This window comes from Theropithecus gelada, chromosome 16, assembly GCF_003255815.1.
Source record: "Theropithecus gelada isolate Dixy chromosome 16, Tgel_1.0, whole genome shotgun sequence".
Classification (NCBI taxonomy): domain Eukaryota; kingdom Metazoa; phylum Chordata; class Mammalia; order Primates; family Cercopithecidae; genus Theropithecus; species Theropithecus gelada.
Window position 1 is genome coordinate 30,836,084 of NC_037684.1, and position 14,618 is coordinate 30,850,701.

Sequence of the window (14,618 nt, forward strand, 5' to 3'; positions counted from 1 at the left end):
GAACCGCGGTTCCGGGGCACCCGGGATGGATGCGGGAGGCGAGAAGCGGACGTGCTTTCTGATTGGCTGAGGAGTCCGCGGCCGTTGGGGTGGGAAAAAGCTGTGGAGGGTTCCAGGCTGTGGTGGTAATTGGGTTTTCCTCAGACTTGAAGCGACGACACACTCATTGGAAGGGGCGAGGAATCCAGGGTGTGGCAGAAGACTAGAGAGGAGCTAAGGGGGTCGGTATGTGGATCCAGTGAGCCCGTCCAGGTGCCCCAAGAGGCTCGTGAATATGGACGGACCCATGAGGCCAAGATCGGCCTCCCTCGTTGACTTTCAGTTTGGAGTTGTCGCCACAGAGACGATCGAAGACGCCCTGCTTCACTTGGCCCAGCAGAATGAGCAAGCAGTGCAGGAGGCTTCGGGGCGGTTGGGCAGCTTCAGGGAGCCCCGGATCGTGGGTGCGGCTGCAGGGCCGGGGAGCTGGGTTCATGGGAGACTGGGGCTTTTGTCTTTCAGGCACGACCTTGAGATTCCGTTGATTTTATTCATTCAGAGAATGTTTGCTAACCTTCTCTGTGGGGTGCTGGGGGTATACTGATGGACAAGACTCACCAGTGCCCTCCCCTTGATTTCTTTGACATGTATGGAGTACTTATGAGTGGCACCGCTTGGCTAGAAAGGAAATAGAGGGCCAGGCATGGTGGCTCACACTTGTAATCCCAGCACTTTGGGAGGCTGAGGTGGGAGGATCACCTGAGGTCAGGAGTTCGAGACCAGCCTGACATAGTGAAATCCCGTCTCTACTAAAAATACAAAAATTAGCCAGGTGGGATTACAGGCGCACACCTGTAATCTCAGCTACTTGGGAGGCTGAGACAGGAGAATCGTTTGAACCCAGAAGGCGGAAGTTGCAGTGAGCTGAAATCGTGCCATTGCACTCCAGCCTAGGCGACAAGAGCAACACTGCGTCTCAAAAAAAAGAAAAAAGGCCGGGCGTGGTGGCTCACGCCTGTAATTCCAGCACTTTGGGAGGCTGAGACGGGTGGATCACAAGGTCAGGAGATCGAGACCATCCTGGCTAACACGGTGAAACCCCATCTCTACTAAAAGTACAAAAAAATTAGCTGGGCGTGGTGGCGGGCACCTGTAGTCCCAGCTACTAGGGAGGCTGAGGCAGAAGAATGGTGTGAACCCGGGAGGCGGAGCTTGCAGTGAGCTTGGAGTGCCACTGCACTCCAGCCTGGGCAACAGAGTGAGACTCCGTCTCAAAAGACAAAAAAGGCTGGGCGCGGTGGCTCAAGCCTGTAATCCCAGCACTTTGGGAGGCCGAGACAGGCGGATCACTAGGTCAGGAGATCGAGACCATCCTGGCTAACACGGTGAAACCCCGTCTCTACTAAAAAATACAAAAGGCCGGGAGCGGTGGCTCAAGCCTGTAATCCCAGCACTTTGGGAGGCCGAGACGGGCGGATCACAAGGTCAAGAGATCGAGACCATCCTGGCTAACATGGTGAAACCCCATCTCTACTAAAAAATACCAAAAACTATCCTGGCAAGGTGGCGGGCGCCTGTAGTCCCAGCTACTCGGGAGGCTGAGGCAGGAGAATGGCGTGAACCCGGGAGGCGGAGCTTGTAGTGAGCTGAGATCCGGCCTCTGCACTCGAGCCTCCGTCTCAAAAAAAAAAAAAAAAAATACAAAAAACTAGCCGGGCGAGGTGGCGGGTGCCTGTAGTCCCAGCTACTCGGGAGGCTGAGGCAGGAGAATGGCGGGAACCCGGGAGGCGGAGCTTGCAGTGAGCCGAGATCAGGCCACTGCACTCCAGCCTGGGCGACAGAGCAAGACTCTGTCTCAAAAAAAAAAAAAAAAAAAATGAAATAGAGATAGAGGTCTTGCCTTCAAACCATGTGCAAGTTGGGGGAGATATTAGAACAAATATGCAATGACTAGGTACTATGATTAGATAAGTGATGTCAGAGAGAGATAAAACAAGCGTTTATGGGGGTTGAGAGGAACGATATGGTAATAGGAAGAATTCAGGGGATGGCCCAGGCATCGGGACATTTCAGGCAGACCTTGAAGGAAGGAGGACATTGGTTTGGTGAAGGGGGAGGAAGGTGACAGCGTTTCTACCAAAAAGAGGTAGCATGAGTAACGCTATGGAAATGGGGTGCTTAGGGTGCATGTGGGTACAGTGCAGTCCATGTCGGCCAGTGCATGTGGAAGAGAGTTGAAATTAAGACTGGAAAGGTAGTTTGGAGACATTCCATGTGGAAGTTTGAATGCCAAGGGGGAGAGTTTATCCTTGGTTTAGTAGAAAACCAAGAAGACATTGAAGGTTTTAAAATAAGGGATATGACGGTAACCCTCCCTTAGTAAGCATTATTTTGGCAGTGATGTAAGGGAGGTAAAGGATGGATTAAACCAGAGGGAGATGGGAGGTAGGCAGACAGGTAGAGTCAATGTCACCAGGTTAGGTGATAGGGTAGAGGGAATAACAAGGGAGGGTGTATTAAAAACATTCCAGAGGCAAAGTCTAGGGTTCTGCTGTGGATACATTTAGGAAGTGAAGGAGAGAAAGGTGACTATGCTAAACGGTTGAGCCTAGAAGACTGGAAGTATAGTGGTCACTAAAAGAAACACACAGACACAGCCGGGCACGGTGGCTCACGCCTGTATTCCCAACACTTTGAGAGGCTGAGGTGGGTGGATCACAAGGTCAGGAGTTCGAGACCAGCCTGGCCAAATTAGGGAAACCCCGTCTCTATTAAAAATACAAAAATTAGCTGGGTGTGGTGGCAGGTGCCTGTAGTCCCAGCTACTCGGGAGGCTGAGGCAGGGGAATTGCTTGAACCTGGGAGGCGGAGGTTGCAGTGAGCCAAGATCGTGCCACTGCACTCCAGCCTAGGTGACAGAGAAAGACTCTGTCTCAAAAAAAAAAAAAAAAAAAAAAAAAAAAAAAAAGAAACACACAGACACACTACACAAAGCAGGAGGAAAAGTAACTTTTGTTTGGGAAAGATAATAATAGCTTTGAAGCCTGGCCAACATGGTGAAACCCCATCTCTACTAAAAATACAAAAATTAGCCTAGCGTGGTAGCAGGCAACTGTAATCCCAGCTACTCAGGAGGCTGAGGCAGAGGAGAATGGCTGGAACATGGGAGGCAGAGGTTGCAGTGAGCTGAGATTATGCCATTGCACTCCAGCCTGGGTAACAGAGTGAGACCTTGTCTCAAAAAAAATAAAAATAAAAATAAAAAATATATATACATACACACACACACATATATATATGTTAGAAGAGAGGTCAGAAATGGAGATCAAGGTTTTCAAGTTACCTTCACAATGATACTGTTGAAACTGTGGCAGAGGATGAGCTCCTAGAAGGCGAAAAGAAAAGCAGGTCAAGGACAGTTCCTTGGGAAAACACTTTTTGTTCAGGGAATTGGAGTAAGAAGACTTGTGAAGGAAATAAAAGGAGGAGATAGGAATAGAACCAAGGGACTTTTGGAAGTCAAGAGGTGACTGAAAAGGATGATGGTCAGAAGTTTCAGATGCTTTAGGGATATCAACAGAACTAAAGATTGCAAAAAGCCATGATATTTAACAATTTGGACATATTTACTGTCCTCTGAGAATCATTTCAGCAAGTTAGGAAAGGTAGAAGCCAACATATAGAAAATTAGGGAGTGAATGATGAAGTGGAAGCAGTAGGTGTGTAAGCCAGGCTTTCAAGTAATTCAAGTGAGGCTGAGACAGGAGGACTGCTTGAGCCCAGGAGTTTGAGGCCAGCCTGGGCAATGTAGCAAGATCCCGTCTATTTATTATTTATTTATTTGTTTAAAAAAATTCAACAGTGATGGAAAAGAGAGAGGTGGAGCCCTACCCTAAGAGGTTAAAAGGGGAGGGTCTTTTAGTTAATAGCAGATCTGACTATGATTGTTATTGAGGAGGTGGGGCCAATAGCAAGGGAAAGGTGTAACCCTCATCCATTCCACCTAATCCAAGCTCAGTTTCCTTGGCAAATTAAAATGGAAAACAGAAACAAATGCCTAGATAATTCAGAGCAAAACCAAACCAAAACTCAACAACTGCACACACACACAAAGAACAAAACTAAGAAATAAAGCCTAAAGTCAAGCAAATAAAATGACTAATAAGAGACACAATTACATGTTCTAGGGTATTTTGCTGAATTGCTTAAACTAATTCTGTTCTGCATTAGACATTGCTAGCCAAACCGTAGCCTCTGTAACGATGAGGTTTTGTACGTCTATGTGTAGTGTGTGCTGAGTAGATTGTTAAACTGTCTTGTGTAAGCTTGACTTCATTTTCTAAGAAAGTTAAATTTTCTCTGAAGACATATGATTATTTGACTAAATGTGTAATTCTCTACTGATCAATGCTAAAAGGTCTTCGGTCTGTAGGAGCTTTCTTTGTTGAGAACTGATATTTACCTTTGTTTCCACCCTCTAATGATATTGCAAGATAAATATAATTCTATCTGGAGCTGTTCTTGCAAAGAGAAACAGAGGCAGGCTAAAATCTTGCCAAGGTATCTCACCCTTCCCACCTTCCCAATGACTCCCTCCCCCTAAATTGGGCTATGTTCCCCAATTTAGGGGATGTTTCTTCAAAAACAAGCCACTTCACAGTAACACACTTGCTCCTGGGGAGAGGCTCAGCCACCAGATTTACCCAACAAACTGGTGGTGGAGAGATGGTGTCCAGCTGTAAGGTGACTTGTGTTTGTAAAGCAATGGGAGTTCTCCAGAGGGTGGTTACTAAACAAACAGTGTCATAAAGAATATCGAAGCTCCAGGAGGGATCTTTCTGTTCCTGCCAACATTCCACAGAAAACAGAATATAGCAGTTAGGGTTTTTATCCATCCAAGAATCTTCCTTGAAGCTGGGGGTTCCCAGCATGGTGTAGAGGTCACCTAGACCAGCTGGTATGTTTGTGTGTAACCAGCCAAGCCTTTTATCAGCTGAAACCCACACGAAGGCTCAAGGGTCACTGAGGGGGCTTGGTAAACCCTTGTCTTTGGCACTCAGTCAGCCTCCTTTTCATGCCTCTGATCTGCCTATTGGCAGCAAAGGAAACTAAGCTCAGCTTTGGTTGTTTCAGTCTCATCTTTCTCACCTCCTGACCCTCTTCCCTTGGCCCCATCATGGCTTTTACACAACGCCAAGAGTTCACAGAGTGGTTTTGGTTGCATCTTGTGAATTAGGCTCTTTTTTCCTGTTTTGGCAGAGTTTGTTTTTCTCCTGTCTGAACAATGGTGTCTGGAGAAATCTGTGAGCTACCAGGCTGTAGAAATCCTAGAAAGGTAAAGCCCTGCCGTAACGCCTTTGTGAGCGGCACCTCTCAGAGTGGCTAATGTACCTACATCTTTAAGAAAGTACAAGTAGTTGCCCCTTACCCTGAGACCTGGTTTTATACCCTCTCTAACTTGCAAATATAAATTTCTTTGTTCTTATTGTTGTTTTGAGACAGGGTCTTGCTCTGTTACCCAGGCTGGAGTGCAATGGTGGGATCTCGGCTCATTACAGCCTTGACCTCCTGGGCTCAAGTGATCCTCCCACCTCAGCTTACTGAGTAGCTGGGACTACAGGCATGTGCCTCCATACTTGGCACTTGGCTAATTTATTTATTTATTTATTTTTGGTAGAGACGGGTTTTTGCCATGTTGCCCAGGGTGGTCTTGAACTCCTGGGCTCAAGTGATCCGCCTGCCTTGGCCTCCCAAAGTGCTGGGATTACAGGTGCGAGCCACCATGCTCAGCCTCAAATGTAAATTTCTTAGCCAGCAAATTAAACTCCCTTTAGTTTGAGTGTGGATTGTTTACTCTCCTTCCCTTCCTTATAGGTTTATGGTAAAACAGGCAGAGAACATCTGCAGGCAAGCCACAATCCAGCCAAGAGATAATAATAGAGAGTCTCAGAATTGGAGGGCTCTGAAACAGCAGCTTGTCAACAAGTTTACTCTCCGCCTTGTGTCATGTGTTCAGTTGGCCAGCAAACTTTCCTTCCAAAACAAAGTAAGGAGCTGGGGTTGCTCATGGGCACCTGAGTGTAAGGAAGAAACCGGCTTTTATACAAAGGGGGCTGTGATGAGCTTCAACTCAGTGACAAGAAGAAAATAAATAAATTACAAAGTAAAAACAACGGCCAGGCATGGTGGCTCATGCCTGTAATCCCAGCACTTTGGGAGGCTGAGGCAGGTGGATCACCTGAGATCAGGAGTTCAAGACCAGCCTGGCCAACACGGTGAAACCCCATCTCTACTAAAATACAAAACTTAGCCAGGTGTGGTGGTGTACACCTGTAATTCCAGCTCCTCAGGAGGCTGAGGCAGGAGAATTGCTTGAAGTCGGGAGGCAGAGGTTGCAGTGAGCTGAGGTCGTGCCATTGCACTCCAGCCTGGGCAACAGAACGACTGTCTCAAAAAAACCAACAACAACAACAAAAAAAACTAGGTAGCTGTGAGAAACCTACTCCTAGGTTAGGTGATACAACTCGTGGAAATTCCAGAGTGTAGTTATGCTTCCTAAGCATACCTCCTACACACACACACACACACATGCTCACTCTTTCTCCCCCTCTCACTCACACACAGGCAGGTATTAAATAGCCTGAAGTTCTGTTCCCAAAGTATAATTGGGACAGATGCCATCATTCATACTGGTCACCTTTCCTCCCCTTGGACTCAAGGGCAGTTTACATAAGGTGCCTGAATTGCCAGCATACCTATCAGCAATAAAGGCACACTATTACATTTACAAGGGGAAAAAAATGTTTCCACATCACTACCCAATGCCTACACAGTAAAATATCATTCATTCAACAAATACTTACTGAGTTCATTCTATGGCCAGATGCTGCACTAGGTGCCATGGCTACAACAGTAAACAATATTGTCTGTGCTAACAAGGAATCTATTATGTAATGGGAAAAGACACATACAAATAGTGTGAAAAAAAAGCTCTGATTAATGTAAATAGAGGGCTATAAATGTACCTCATCAGCCTTGAATGACTTCTTGAAATGGGGTGGATGGGAAATGGGAGGATCCCAAGAGAAGAGGGAGAGGAATTAGGGAGGAAAAGAAGGGAGATCCAGGTATAGAAAACAGCCTGTGTAGTGGCTTGGAGAGGGACAGCATGGTGGGTTTGGAAACTGCAAGTAATTCTGAATGACAAGCAGAATATGAGGGGGAATTACCATGAGACAAGACTGAGATGAAGGAATGGGCTGGATTATGAAGGGCTTTGTGCACTCTGCCAAGATGTATGGCCTTTATCCTAACATTCTTCTTTCCTTCTCTTTTCTTTGCTCAGATAATCAGCAACATTACAGTCTTGAATTTCCTCCAGGCTCTAGGCCATCTACACACTAAAGAAGAACTGCTGGAGTCAGAGCTTGATGTTTTGAAGTCCCTGAACTTCCAAATTAATCTGCCCACTCCCCTGGCATATGTGGAGATGCTCCTAGAGGTTTTAGGTATCTTACTGTGTTAGGGAATATGGGTTGGAGACTTCCATAGAAAACAATACAAAATGTGCAAGGGGAGGCGGGCATGGCTCATACCTATAATCCTAGCACTTTGGGAGGCTGAGGCAGGTGGATCACTTGAAGCCAGGAGTTCAAGACCAGCCTGGCCAACATAGTGAGACCCCATCTCTACTAAAAATACAAAAATTAGCTGGGTGTGGTGGTGGGCACCTGTAATCTCAGCTAATTGGGAGGCTGAGGCACAAGAATTGCTTGAACCTGGGAAGTATAGGTTGCAGTGAGCCAAGATCGTGCCACTGCACTCCAGCCTGAGCGACAGAGAGGATTCCTTTTCAAAAAAAAAAAAAAAAATTGTGCACAGGAATTTGGGAGCAGTGGGCAGAACCTGCCAATGAGGAACAGTAGGAAGCTTGATGGTGTCTCTGGATGACTGAAAAAGGTGTTCCCTCTGGCACTTGTCAGAGAAAGAAGCTCAGAGTGTCTTAGCAACTGGTTTCTGTTTGGACTTACTAGGCACTCTTATTGCAGGATCAAAGAGTTGACTTTATAGAGAAGCATAAGATAAGAGAGGGACAACTACATGCTAATTGTACATATACTACAGATAGAGGTTTCTCTACCTTTACTTTTGTCCTTCAAAACTGATCTCCAGCTAAACAGGTTTCTTGCAGAACATAGCAACCAGGAAGCACATTAGCACCTCAACAGCTTTATGTCACAACTGTGGTTATGATCAGAGAAGATAGGATTATAAATCATCCCTATCATTCCCATACTCCATCTAGGATACAATGGCTGTTTGGTTCCAGCCATGAGGCTGCATGCAACCTGTCTGACACTGCTCGACCTGGTCTATCTTCTGCATGAACCCATATATGAGAGCCTGTTGAGGGCTTCAATTGAGAACTCCACTCCCAGTCAGCTGCAAGGGTAAGACAACTCCTATAAGGTAGGCTCCTTCCAGGAACAGGGAAGGGGAGACAGACCATAAGAACTTGGGGAATGGAATTAGCCTAGCATGGCATCCAGTCCTGGATAACCTACTCAGGCTACCTGGTTCTCATTAGCTTCCAATATGTTGTTTGGATGCAGAGGACTGAGCACGGTCAGGAAAACCCTAAAGGCTTTTACTTTTAAATTTAAATTACTTTAAGTAATTAACATATTTTCTTTCCTAGTTTTTTCTTTATAGCTGCATATAACTCAAGGTTACTGGACTGCTTTGGTCAGTCACTTAGGAAAAAAAAGTCGCGGCACAGTGGCTCATGCCTATAATCCCAGCACTTTGGGAGGCCGAGGCGGGCGGATCACAAGGTCAGGAGATCGAGACCATCCTGGCTAACACAGTGAAACCCTGTCTCCACTAAAAATACCAAAAATTAGCCGGGCATGGTGGGCGCCTGTAGTCCCAGATACTCGGGAGGTTGAGGCAGGAGAATGGTGTGAACCTGGGAGGCGGAGCTTGCAGTGAGCCGAGATCGCGCCACTGCACTCCAGCCTGGGTGACAGAGCAAGACTCCATCTAAAAAAAAAAGAAAAAAAAAAAAAGAAAAAACAGTCACAGGGTTGCAACTTGGACAAAAGTGTTTGATCACTGTAAAAACAGGCTGTTTAAAAGCCTCACAGTTACAACCAACCATTAGGGAGACAAATAGAACTACAAAAGGCCTATAAACCATTCAGACATAAGGCTCATGTTAATCCCAGTTAAGTTGGGGGAGAATGGGAGAGCAGGTAAATGAGCTATTACTTGACCATTTCCTTCCATATCTAAAAAATCCAAGATGATTGACACAGATAATTCATAAAGTTCCATGACCCTATGATTTGGAAGATCAAGTTCCATTCTAGCTTTAAAATTAATGTGGTTTTAATCACTCAGGGAAAAGTTTATTTCAGTGAAGGAAGACTTCATGCTGTTGGCAGTAGGAATCATTGCAGCAAGTGCTTTCATCCAAAACCATGAGTGTTGGAGCCAGGTATGCACCACTGAGCAGGACCAGCATGGTGAGAATTCATTTAACAGGAAGCATTTCACCCATCAGTTAAAGGAAAACAGAAGACAACCTACAGAAGTGCCAAGACCCAGGATTAGGATTAGTGTGCAAGATTTGAGAGGGAAAAATCTAGGATAGGGCTGAAATGTTTCCTTGTTTTCCTTTTATAAATCTGGAAACGGAGGCCCAAGTTCAGCTTGTTCATTTCTCTCTATAATGATAACCTGCTATTATGTTAAAAGTCCAGGCTGGGCATGGTGGCTCACGCCTGTAATCCCAGGATTTTGGAAGGCCAAGGCGGGAGGACTGTTTGAGCCCAGGAGTTCAAGACCAGCCTGGTCAACATAGAAAGACCTTGTCTCTACAAAAATTAAAAATTAGTCATAGCTGGGTGCAGTGGCTCACGCCTGTAATCCCAGCACTTTGGGAGGCCGAGGCAGGTGGATCACCTGAGCTCAGGAGTTGGAGACCAGCCTGGGCAACATGGCGAAACTCTGTCTCTATCAAAAATTAAAAAAAAAAAATCAGCTGGGTATGGTGGCACACGCCTGTGGTCTCAGCTACTAAGGAGGCCAAGGTAGAAGGATCGCTTGAGCCTGGGAGGTAGAGGTTGCAGTGAGCCAAGATTGTGCCACTGCACTCCAGCCTGGGAGATAGAGTGAGACCCCATCTCAGGAAAAAAAAAAAAAAAGAAATTAGCTGGGCGTGGTGGTGCATGTCTGTAGTCCCAGCTACGTGGACTACTTGGCTGAGATGGGAGGATCACTTGAGCCCAGGAGTTGTAGGCTGCAGTGAGCCATGATTGTGCCACTGTACTCTAGCCTGGGCGACAGTGAAACCCCGTCTCAAACAAACAAAACAAAGCAACAAAAAAAAAACAGGAAAAAAAAAAAAAAAAGGGTGGCTTACGCCTGTAACTCCAGCATTTTGGGAGGCCAAGGCAGGACTGTTTGAGCCCACAAGCTGGAGACCAGCCTGGGCAACACCGTGAGACCTCATCTCTACAAAAATAAACAAAAGTAGCTGGACATGGTGGCTTGCGCCTGTAGTCCCAGCTACTCCGGAGGCTGAAGTGGGAGGATCACTTAAGCCCAGGAGGTGGAGGTTGCAATGAGCCTAAAATCACACTACTGCATTGCAGCCTGGCAGCCTGGGCAACAGAGTGAGACCCTGTTTCAAAACAAAGTCCAACAATTATATCTTCTCAATTAATGAAAATGTCAAGGCCCAAATATCATTCTTATATTTCACAAAACTTATCTCCAGCAGAGGGAAATGTCTAGCAGAAAGTTTCCATGCTAACATTATCAGGGAAAAGGTATCCTAATATAATTTGGCCATTGGCAAACACTGGAATCTGGATTTCAGAAATTTGAATTTACAATTGCCTTGAGAGAACATCCCAAGTAATGTGTGTGTTTGTGCACTAAAACATGTTGAGATTTTTTAGTAATAAGAAATCTGTCTCTATTTCTGAAGGTTGTGGGGCATTTGCAGAGCATCACTGGTATTGCCTTGGCAAGCATTGCTGAGTTCTCTTATGCAATCCTGACTCACAGCGTGGGAGCCAACACTCCGGGGAGACAGCAGTCTATTCCTCCCCACCTGGCAGCCAGAGCTCTGAAGACTGTTGCTTCCTCTAACACATGAGGGAAGCTGAATCCACCAAATATAAACAGCCTTCCGTCACTGCACTCATGCCTCCCTCTGTTTACTTTCATACTAAGGGTACAGAAGTTCCAAGTCTCTTTTGAACTGTATTTTGTATGCCAATTTCATGCTTATTTTTTCTTTATCAGAGAGAGTTAAGGTGGACGAGCATGCCCTTTTTGTTATATCAGCCTGAAAATGTTAAAAAGCTAAGTGGAGACAGATCAGTTGTTTCATTTTTGTTTAACAAGATATTTATACTTTTAATTTCATTAAGAGGAACATCAGGCATGGAGATCAGTATAAATCAGGGGCTCAAATACAGACTATCTGGGTGACCTTGACTAAGCATGAAGGAGGTAGCCTTTATTTCCCCTTAAAATTAGTTTAACATCTCTGTTCCGTTATTCAGATCTACACAAATGGGGCTTCCTCAACAGTTATCTATTTTTACTAGAGTCTTTTTTTAAAACTAAAACTAACTCTGAACATGTTTCAACAGAATTTCCACATACCTGCATTAGAATTCAATTCTCCCAGAATACAAAGTACTCTATTTTAAAGAAAAACCCAACAGTGCGCCCCTGGGCAGTTTTCAGACTGCAGCAAATCTTTTATTACAAATAATTAAATCTCTCCATAATGTCTCAAACAGTATCAAACACCATTTCATATCTCTAACACAGAGCAGAGTCGGCATTCAGTATGAGAACCGAGTGAGAAGTGTTACATTTCAAGCATCTGCACATCACATGGTGACCAGGTAAAGCTTAGATGTCATTTTCCCACATTATCCAACTGTGCATCTCAAACATATCCTCGTCTCAGTAAAGACGAGTTTCTATTTCATACTGTTAAGTGCGGGAAGTTGAGAGAGATACAAATCCAGTGAAAACACATTAATCTCAATTCAACTCAGTTAAAAAAAAAAAAAAGCAAATTTAAATTAGTTTTTTTCAGAGAAGAAAGGGAAAGGAGTCCATGGGGTTAAGAGTCAAAACTGTGACAATGGTTGGCAGCTATACCTGGCATGTTGTAGCTCTGGAAACTATCTGTCATATGATATTTTAAAATAAAGTGGCTTTTGTGGATTTTTTCTTTTTTGGTATTGTAAACATGTACTGTTTAATATTACCCGAATTTAATTTAAAACATGTTTGCAAACAAAACAAAATTAAAAGCCTTTAAGGCAAACCTCCCCCTAAGGAAAAAAGTCATTTGTTATAAAATTGTGAGGATACCCACGCAAGACCCCACTTAAGATTCGTCAGCATGAACTTGAGAGCTTTTGTCCACTGCTCCTCAGAGTTAAACTGGGTTTTGATGGAATAGGAGCCGCCGCTGCCTCCTGTGTCTTCAATCTTGCCTTTCTCCACATCCATCCTGCAGATGGACACAGCAGAACTCATTAGTAACTGAGATCTGAGTTAAGTCAGTTCAGGGCAGGGACTTGATCATGGGACCATTCACGTCATTTTATCTATTAAAGAACACTTGGTAAGGAATGGTAGTGTATTTTGGATTTGCTTGAAAGCCAAAAAATCAAGAAGACTGTCACAAGAGCCTCATTGTCACTGCAGAGTACAGGGACAGGACACACACTTAAAGAGAAGAGAAGCCTGGAGTAGAGGTGAGTGAGGGTTACAGTACTTCTTGCTGTTTTCCTAGGCATCCCTGAACTTGGCAGGGGAGAAAGGAGGCAGTAGAAAAAAAAGCTTATTTTGGGGTGATAGAAGCAGCCTTACTCTAGGTAAAACCTAGAGCTTCCATCCATCACTGGGATCCTAAAAAAATCAAAACTAGCATTCCTGTGTATTTCCAAGGACTTCAGGGAAACACCTTCTTGAAACTGGAGAGGAGGCTTGAGCTCTATGCCAATAAAACCCCCTAAACCATCTAAGGCCACATTCTTCTACTCCAAGGACTAGGTGGTCACATTCTGTCCTGCTTGCAGTACTGGGTCAGTCTCTGCCCATCAATGTCATGTGATTCTGTGCCATATTTTTGCTTTCCCACCATTTATACTGTTTTGTCTCCATTCTTACTGCTGCTTCAATTCTGTTCAATTTGGTCCTATACAGGTTGACTCAGCATTGCGCTATACTGACCTGTAGGGAAGACAAAAACGTGTCTCGCCTTTCTCAACCTCTTCTTTGAACTGCTGCACACAGTCCAGGAAAGCCACCATTGCATGGTCAAACTTGTTGTCCCAGAAAAACCGCAACCCCCCAGAACAGTATAACGGCAGCTCCTGCCCAAGAAGAGAAAACTGGCTATGGGTCTGGCACCAAGACAGGCTTCTAGAGATTGTTCCCAATCCTATCAATCTCTCAAGTTATGTTCTGTCTGTATCCCACTGGAAACTTGTATTGTAGCTGGACTCTATCTTCCATAGATTTGAACAACTACAATAACCTTGGGCAAATAACAATGCACTTAGAACTGTTTCACCATCAATGAAAATGTACCATAGGTTGAGCATCCTGAATCCAAAAATCCAAAATGCTACAAAACCTTTCCAGGAAGAGTAGATGGGAAAAGAAAAATAAATAAATAGACCAGGCGCGGTGGCTCACGCCTGTAATCCCAGCACTTTGGGAGGCCAAGGCAGGTGGATCACCTGAGGTTGGAAGTTTGAGATTAGCCTGACCAACATGGAGAAACCCCATCTCTACTAAAAATACCTAATTAGCCGGGTGTGGTGGTGCATGCCTGTAATCCCAGCTACTCAGGAGACTGAGGCAGGGGAATCACTTGAACCCAGGAGGCGGAGGTTGCAGTGAGCCGAGATCATGTCATTGCACTTCAGCCTGGGCAACAAGAGCAAAACTCCATCTCAAAAACAAAAACAAAAAACCAAAAACAAACAAACAAAAAAAACCACAAAAAGAAAAATAAATAAAAATAGGTTGGGCGCGGTGGCTCACACCTATAATCCCAGCACTTTGGGAGGCCGAGGTCAGGAGATCGAGAGCATCCATTGTGAAACCCCATCTCTACTAAAAATACAAAAAATTAGCCAGGCATTGTGGTGGGTGCCTGTAATCCCAGCTACTCAGGAGGAGAGGAGGCTGAGGCAGGAGAATGGAGTGAACCTGCGAGGCAGAGCTTGCAGTGAGCCGAGATCACGCCACTGCACTCCAGCCTGCGTGACAGTGCGAGATTCTGTCTCAAAAAAAAAAAAAAGGTAAAATAAAAAATAAAAATAATAAAAAATGCTACAAAACCTGAAACTTTTTGACCATTGATATGATGCCACAAGTGGAAAATTCCATACCTGACACCTTTGCTTTCTGATGATTCAATGTATACAAGCTTTGTTGCATGCACAAAATTATTTACAATATTGTATGAAATTACCTTCAGACTACATGTATCAGGTATATATAAAACATAGAGGCCAGGCGCGGTGGCTCACGCCTGTAATCCTAGAACTTTGGGAGGCCGAGGCGGGTATATCACCTGAGGTCAG

The 14,618-nt window shown here is 44.9% G+C and overlaps 2 protein-coding genes across 4 annotated transcripts in view; one reads left to right on the forward strand and one right to left on the reverse strand.

Moving 5' to 3' along the window:
* CNTD1 (cyclin N-terminal domain containing 1) lies at positions 1-13,186 on the forward strand. 2 transcript variants are annotated; one of them, XM_025361975.1, is made up of 7 exons: positions 1-443; positions 5,239-5,314; positions 5,854-6,025; positions 7,325-7,487; positions 8,285-8,429; positions 9,382-9,478; positions 10,976-13,186. In XM_025361975.1, exons 1-7 carry the CDS (start codon positions 275-277, stop codon positions 11,144-11,146), a joined length of 993 nt encoding a protein of 330 aa, XP_025217760.1. In that variant the 5' UTR covers positions 1-274; the 3' UTR covers positions 11,147-13,186. The 2 variants fall into 2 exon arrangements, with proteins under 2 accessions (XP_025217760.1, XP_025217761.1); XM_025361976.1 differs by having other exon boundaries at positions 95-225.
* The window catches only part of BECN1 (beclin 1), a 22,199-nt gene continuing 19,314 nt past the window's right edge, over positions 11,734-14,618 (reverse strand). For both annotated transcript variants that reach the window (XM_025361973.1, XM_025361974.1), the window contains 2 exons: positions 13,255-13,397; positions 11,734-12,529 (listed from right to left, as the gene is read on the reverse strand). In XM_025361973.1, the coding sequence (XP_025217758.1) occupies positions 12,361-12,529; positions 13,255-13,397 (312 nt within the window). In that variant the 3' untranslated portion in view covers positions 11,734-12,360. The remainder of the gene's footprint in view (positions 12,530-13,254; positions 13,398-14,618) is intronic.

What these genes read in the sequence shown, in the direction of transcription:
- CNTD1 (XM_025361975.1), top strand. Translation starts at nt 275, where the DNA reads ATGGACGGACCCATGAGGCCAAGATCGGCCTCCCTCGTTGACTTTCAG. An exon ending in CAGGGAGCCCCGGATCGTGG is followed by an intron (nt 444 to 5,238) that starts GTGCGGCTGCAG and finishes CTGTTTTGGCAG; the next exon opens with AGTTTGTTTTTCTCCTGTCT. An exon ending in AACTTTCCTTCCAAAACAAA is followed by an intron (nt 6,026 to 7,324) that starts GTAAGGAGCTGG and finishes TTCTTTGCTCAG; the next exon opens with ATAATCAGCAACATTACAGT.